Source organism: Cydia fagiglandana, chromosome 4 (genome assembly GCF_963556715.1).
Source record: "Cydia fagiglandana chromosome 4, ilCydFagi1.1, whole genome shotgun sequence".
NCBI lineage: Eukaryota > Metazoa > Arthropoda > Insecta > Lepidoptera > Tortricidae > Cydia > Cydia fagiglandana.
In genome coordinates this window covers 6,710,192-6,718,163 of record NC_085935.1, presented here as the reverse complement: position 1 = coordinate 6,718,163, position 7,972 = coordinate 6,710,192, and the positions used below count along the sequence as shown (strand labels likewise).

At 39.3% G+C, this 7,972-nt stretch overlaps 1 protein-coding gene across 1 annotated transcript in view; it reads left to right on the top strand.

Annotated features, from left to right (window-relative positions):
• Nucleotides 1–439: 439 nt before the first annotated feature.
• LOC134663428 (uncharacterized) overlaps nucleotides 440–7,972 on the top strand; it is a 74,417-nt gene continuing 66,884 nt past the window's right edge. Inside the window, exon 1 of the mRNA XM_063519793.1 lies at nucleotides 440–1,678. Coding sequence (XP_063375863.1) covers nucleotides 1,349–1,678 — 330 coding nt within the window. The 5' untranslated portion in view covers nucleotides 440–1,348. The remainder of the gene's footprint in view (nucleotides 1,679–7,972) is intronic.

Here is a 7,972-nt window from a genome sequence, read left to right as displayed (position 1 = left end):
CATTCACTGAACTATTAGAAATATCTTGTCTAAAAGTTCGTAACTACAGAAGGTTCGTTCCCAGATATATTATTCAGTAGAGTATATTTATCCGTTACGCGGAATGATGGCGATACAGAGGTCCGCAGCTCCACACGTATTTGCATAATTTGTAGATCGCTGGCGTGGCGCGAGATGGCAAGGCAATAGGAATGCGTTGCGTTACCATGAATATGCACTGCTGTTGTCAGCGCCGCGAGTTTCGATGCGTTGCGCCGCAGCGGCCGGCATCGCGGCAGGCGGCGGCTGGCTTCATGTTATTCTCATTGATTACTAAGCGCAGACGAAGCAAACGCTCAGGCGAACCAGTATAACTGTGACTTGAAGGTCCTTAATTAATATACGTAGTCGGAGAAATCGGTTACACTGGTTCTTCGCCTGCACTCGGTAAACGATTGGAACACCACCTCTGCTGCACGCTCCGCTGGCGACCACGCCGCCCGCGCACTTCGACTGCCCCCGCGTTCCCTTGCGAAAAAATCATAATGCAATCACCAGGACGGCCGGTGTGGAACGCTCAACAACCACTCGCAACACCCGGCCAGTCTGCAATTCAATGCGTCGAAACTCACACGCCGTCCATCACGATGATGGCTTAGTCGGACCGGGAAACTGATTTCTCTTCAGGTGGCCGCTGAAGTGGAAATTGTCCGCGTGGTGATCGCCTCTGAAAACCGTTGTATGCTCGAATTCAGTGACGTGTACTTTTACTTTTTGATCGTTTTGTGCCGCCGTTTCGAAAACACTGGCTTGCACTTTCTCGCTTTACTGCTAATGTTAACATTTGCGTAATGCGATGTTCCACAATCGCCAAGGTTCGCTGCTGTACCTACCGCGGAATATGTAAAACGGACCATTATACGGCGATTCGTTGACCGAGATTCTCCTAAAAAGTAATTTGTATAATAGGTGGCCAAATCACCTGGAGTTCATTAGCGGCCTTTATCGTTGGGACAATTGTCCATCAAAAACCAATTAATTCTTTACGCGTATCGGCCGTGTCCGGTGGAGGTTGCTTTCGAGTGTTGTTGTTTTCGAGGTGTCTTTCTATCGCGAACAGTGGCCTGGTTCACTCGTTGCCTGCTACCTACCGCAAACTGATGGTAGCCGATTACTGTGCGTTATCATTTAAGTGTTGATTTTATAAATGGAATTGTGTTGCTCAATTATCATCCATTAGTGATAAAAGGCTTAATGAAATTTGTAGGTTTTTAAAATAGATATTAGTGTGAATTCGTTGCCAGTGTGATGAGGTGATCTGTGTATAGTGCTACCGCTGTGCAAGTGAGACCTAGAAGTGTTTCGGAATATGTGGGGGGCGGCGGTATCCAATCCGCCGCATTATCATTATGTTCAGGGGCCGGGCGGGCCCATGCCTCAGGTTGGACCGAATGGCCCCATGCTGCTGGGGCCTAATGGTTCCATGATGGCGGGCCCTAACGGACCGATGTTAGGTCCTAGGCATTTAAGGCCACAATCCTCATACTCTCTACCTCATGGCAGCAATGGGCCTGGTCGGTGGGGTTGGTCGGGCAGTCACGCCTCGTCTTTTGACCGCAGGCAATTAAAAGTGCCTCCACAACCTGCGAGACCAGCGCCCGTGCGCCCTGCTCAGGCTAGGCAAGGAACTGCTAACAATGTAAGTAGCCAATTATAAACACTACGAAACAGATTTCTTGTAAACTATGATAATTTCTAAAGTGTTTCACCTGACTGCAGCTATCTATTGCATTAATGTAGACTACGTTACTGCGTGCCGTGTCCTCGCACAATATGCGTGCGCTGTGCTGTTTCGTATTGCCATAATTTATTTCCTCGTCTCTCGCAACGCGTGTCGGATGTCTGCGCGCGCGTCACCCGACACGAACAAGTTTCTCTATTATCGACAAGTTACTTTCTCAACTTCTTATCTTGCTGATCGTTTGTTTTCAAATCTGCATTTTATTACATCCGCTACAAGGCTGCTGTTACAATGATCACATGTTAAAGAGATCCGCGCTTTCTAAGGTTAACTGCAGATATTCAATCAAGGCATGCGGCTTCTGTATAACTACTATTACAAGTAAATCAAATGCGTTGAAGACCGCAGCTATTTGCAATGAAGAACCCAAAGGTGCGTGCATCATCAAGTCATTAACACGACTTTCATTAGTTTCATTACGATCAAATTTCACGTCCAGTTTCACTTTAGTCGTTTTTAATAGAACTGCCTCGTTAAAGATTTTCTCACGAATCCCGTGCTTGTCCTCGTCAGCTTCAATGTTTACTTATTTACGTAACTCTTACAGAGGCTCGACAAAAAAATCACGTATTCGTTGAGCACATTCCAATAGCCCTTTTATAGTGAGCCGGCGTAAGACGATTTCCTATATAGGGTAGGATCTAATGAATAGCAAATGCAGTCGTAACCGAGGCTGTTCTCTTTACGGAAAACGAACACTGGCGCAAAGGCGACTGAACTAAATATTGCATTTCGTAGGCTACTATGAAGTATCTGACCAATTTAGGATTACATATATATTATTATGTTTTGTATAGATAAACTTTGTAGAATTTCAATTGAATTTACTTAACTGCAATGCAACTGAAGGGGGCGTCACAGAATACTGACAATTTAAATGTTTTATCATTTGTCTCTAACTATAACTGTAAGGCTGAGATGGTCGGCTCTTTATCATTTGTCACCATGCACCGGCGCGGCGTGTCAGTCTATCATAATAGTGGGTATCGTAACAAATCAAAACAAGTTGGTAAATATAATCTTTCTACAGTTTATAAAAACTCTAGTAATTTAATGATTTTTACGACTCTTATATCATAGAATAAAATGGATCTATAGTAAAACTTACGTCTTCCTCAACTATATTTTATTTATTCATTAAGGATATGTGGATTTATTTCGGTAAATTTATTTCGGTAAGTCGACAAGCTTATCTTAATCTTGCTAATCCTGCTTTGAATAACTGTAGGGCTCAGCATAAACATACTTTTAGTCAATTCGTATAGGTTTCTGCATAACTATGCATCCAACTGGATGAAGTTGTTTATCTGGTAAATGACGCACTGGATGGATAGATAAAATTCTTATCCTTTATGGTTGTTGATTTTGTGATTGGCGATAAAATAAAACGTTACGCGACAGTAAATCAATAAACCTCTGGATAATGAAGTGTTGTGATCTATTTAGCCTAAATTAGAAAAAGGTTGATTATTTAATATAGTCTTTATTTTACTGTTCTAAATTTATTCACATGCTACTATAGCGTACCATCTGTACACAATGTAATACAAGAAGAGTAGTCTTAATTAAAACATAAAAAGTCTTATAAACTGACGGTCTACCGATACACACTGTAACCGCACTGCTGACGTGAATTATTAGGAATCAGTAGTTGCTGAGACCGAGATTTGAACGTCAAACGTCATACGTGACGTAGCTGTATTGACATTTATTTATAATTTGACGTACTATGCCGAAAAATACAAAGATAACGACTAATTGAATACTTCCTCATTTTTGAAGTCCGTTCATAACCTTTTACACTTAATCTTTCTCGTTACCAGACCAGTTCACCATTGCATCTGACTGTGGTTATACTAGTTAGTCACTCGCGGTCGCGGTATTCTGACAGAGGGCTTATCGCACAAAAATAGCAACTTTATCGTGCGCCTCTTATCTGACAATTAGATGGATACGCATGGATTAGCAATATCGTGCATTCCATTGTGATATTTCATTATAACTATGGAATATTTACTTTTCCGTCTTTTTTATGTCGTGTTTTTTTGTAAGTAGTTAATTTCAGACGGGTAGAAACGATGTTTAACCCATATAGTTTGAGCCACTACAAATAACAAAAACCAGTGTCAATTTGGTGGGCCGGCGTATGACCAGATGAGTGTTTAAATACCCCATCTCTATATCGTCCTAGTTTCAAAATAAACACTATAGGTGCTCTAAGAATGCATAATACTATTCTGTGCTCAACTGCTCATGTCTACGTGACTTAACGCGTTTTCTGCGTGTTGTGTGCCATTATTTCAATTGGCTTATCCTCTTATTAAATCATAACTGCCTCCTTGAGTGGTGTGATTAATCGACCTTTTAACGTGAGTTAATCGACTCGGTAGGTACCTATCTGTTTGCGTAACTTATTCATTAATTAATTTTATCTGTCACCGCACTGCAATTACTTCACGCACGATTACCTTTCTGCCGACTCGCAAATGTCAAATACTGCGAAATACCTAGTCGGGCCCAAATGTTATGACCCATTTCAGAAATCTTTTTTGTATTGTTATGATCTTTTATTTTCAAACGTTCTCTTATTGCTGCTAATATAAAAGTTTTGATTAGCTGTCTTGTTAATCTTCAGGCATTATTAACTTTTGAAAAACGAAACTCAGTTAGACCCCGAACGTTTTAACCGCCATCTAAATCCGTCGATTAACATTTTTGTAATTCCACTAGCAAAATGTTCACGTTTTTATGGTTTCCGCATTTAAATTTTGCTTCGTGCTAAATTCTCTTATCTAAAGGTTGTGCCTACGGAATTAGCTGCGACTTTTTGTAGACCTCTCTAAAATTGCTCTCCGAAACTCAATAAGCCTTTTTGTTCGCGCCGCGATGAGTCGTTCACTTTATCATCCCCTTTAGGACCCTTTACGCGCGGAATTTTTAAGAGGATGTAATGATGTTACGTCCTTTCTCTTATATTATGCCCATTTTACAGTCGGCCTACCCTCTTATTAAATTCTATCCCTCTTCTATATTTTACAAGCTTTCAACTCTCCACTAACTTTGACTGAAATTCTACCATCTGTGGTCCACCACTTAAGGGGCCCACTGATTAACAGTCCGTCGGACGGTATTATCGGCCTGTCAGTTAGAACAAAATTTTGACAGTTCTGACAGGCCGATACCGTCCGGCGGACTGTTAATCAGTGGGCCCCTTTACGTGTATTTTGTTAATCTTTTTATTTTAATTCTTCTTTAAACTGTTACCTCACGCCAACAAGTTTCTCATATTATCATAATTATTGGCGTAGAGTTTTTAGAACATCATACGATTGAAGCAGAATAGCAATATGTTTTGTGCGCTAGTAAAAGTGTTCAGAGCGAAATCGGAAAGCAGAACATTATTTTATGAAGTGACTATGATGGACAGTTGTAACGGGCGATTTAAAAAGTAGATTTTTTTAACATGTCTCAGCTAGGAATGCAATAATTGGTCATTCAGATCGATATTACTGTGCGTAATAGCTAATACTTAAATGCTTGTTTCGAATTATGGTTATTATCATAAAATTATCTTTCACGCAATTTTATTTATGAGTAACTCATTGTCTGACTGATTATTTGCTTCCGTGTTCATTTCATATGCTTCTTAGAAGTTTGATAAATATATTTTAGTTAGCGCGTTGCAATATAAATCAGCAAAATGGAACCCTGACCCACCAAGAAACCACGTCCAATTAACAAATAGTAAAAGGTTTTGTACAATTACATTTTTAACGTTACTTTGCCATAGTTCAATGGTAGGTAGGTAGGTCAGGGTTTTATTTTGCCGGGTGTACTGTCTGTATATTTAATTATTTTCGCCGCTAAGTGCTGCATCTAAATCAGTATGCGGCATCGGACTACGCGATTTAAAAGTCCAAAGATTCACGCCTCAATATGCACTAGCTGCATCCTCATCAACAGTCCGGTCACGTCTCCGCAACTGTGTCTCGTGCCTCTATCTCTATGCGCGCTCTATCTCCAAGCAATCTCGAAGCTACACGTGCTTTGCCAACACTCTTTCAATAAGACAAAACAATTTAATTTTCCTAGTATCCTGTAGGTAAATTTTATTACATTCGTTCGTAGTAAACGAAAACAGGCTCAAACTCAAACTTATGTTATGATGGTTGTTTAGTTTCAACCATTTTCATTTAGAAACAAGAAAAGGGGTGTGTTTAGATGATCAAATTGTGACGTCTTTAATGTCTTTAATGCAACATCAATATTTGGTAACAAATAGTTTTCTAGTTTCATGAAGAGTAAATTTTGTGACAGTAACGTGACAACAATAGCGGCATTAGTTAGCCTATAGGCCAAGCAATAAGAAGTTATAGAGGGAAATGCTAGGAACACAATTTTTGACTACATAACTTTGTTTGGACTAGTTAGGAGGTGAACATATCAAAAGTCCCCGGCCGTAGCCCCGGTGCTGGGGGGTAGAGGGGGGAAAGAAGGTCTCATTTTTCGGTTTTTCACTTATATCTTGGAAACTTTGCGTCTTAGCGACATGACTACTAAGACAAACCAAAATCTGATAAAATTTGTTACAAGTTTTATTCAGTCAAGTTTTTCGATATCTTGAATAGTTTTTGAGATATCCGCTCTTGAAAATTTATTTAGGGCTTTCAATTTTATCTTGATATCTACATTAGTGACGCTGCTAGACCGTGTTTGGTATCATTTTCGTATAAATCGGGGGTGCTGAATTCAGTTTTGGTATCACATTGACACCATTCCTAAGAAAAAACATATAAACTTTAAACAAATACCTTTTTTTTTAAATTCCTCTTCACGCTTAAACCGCTCAACCGATTTAATTGAAATTTGGTATACAGATATTTCGAGTCCCAAGACAGGACATAAGATACTTTTTATCTCAATAATCATTCTTTAAAGTTGTGAAATGGAGTATGGGTGGAATTCAACTTCGTCGACGAAACTGAATTCCTGAGGTTAATACTGCTCAAGGTAAGGTTTGAAGTCATGTTTGGTATCATTTTCATCTAAATCACAGATGTATTCCGTCCTAAATTTCATCTAAACCGGTTCAGCGGTTATTGACTCCCCATACAAACTTCCACCCCACTTTTCACACCCTCAAAAGATGCTTTTGGTTATTAAAACTATCCTATGTTCTGTGTCGAGACTGAAACTATTTCTATACCAAATTTCAACGAAATTGGTTCAGCAGTTTAAGCGTGAAGAGGGATTTAAAGAAATATATTTTTTAAAATTTTGGTTTTACTTCGGAATAGTGTCAATGTGATACCATAAATGAATTCAGCACCCCCGATTTATACGAAAATGATACCAAACATGGCCTAACAGCTTCACTGACGTAGATATCAAGATAAAATTAAAATCCCTAAATAAACTTTCAAGAGCGGGTATCGCAAAAACTATTCATGATATCGAAAAACTTGACTGGATAAAACTTGTAACTAATTTTATCAGCTTTCGGTTTGTCTTAGTAGTCATGTCGCTAAGACGCAAAGTTTCCAAGATATCAATGAAAAACCGAAAAATTCGACCTTCTTACCCCCCTCTACCTCCCAGCAGCGGGGCTACAGCCGGGGACTTTTGATATGTTCACCTCCTAACTAGTCCAAACAAAGTTACGGAGTCAAAAATTGTGTTCCTAGCATTTCCCTCTACAACGTTTTTTGAGCATTCATTTCCTGACCTACTATATTATTTTCTATTTCCTTAACCTTACAAGGAAGGGTTTCGTTTTCTATTGTACCAATTACTTAGGAAACGTTGAATCTATTGATTTAATAACTTGAATAAAAGGTTATTGTGTTCGCACACGTGTAGTTGTCTACGTACATACATATAGTGTTTAGTTGTTTACTGCGTCTATTCTCGCGTGTCCTATTAATTCCGAGGAATGTTCACTTTCTACGCTGCGCGTTCAATCAGCTTATCACTAGTACTTTTATGGGTTCTATTACCTTGTCGTGCAGTACGGGCACTACAATAAACCCGCTTTATACGATATAATATCACAATATGATTTCTCGCGCTATACTATTACACCATTTTACATCCCTGCGACATGTTTACATCTACATATTTGTTTACGGTTGAGATACTTTCCCGCTAAAGCCCGATTTTGGAATAGTTATACTTTATTAATTTCAAGTTGAA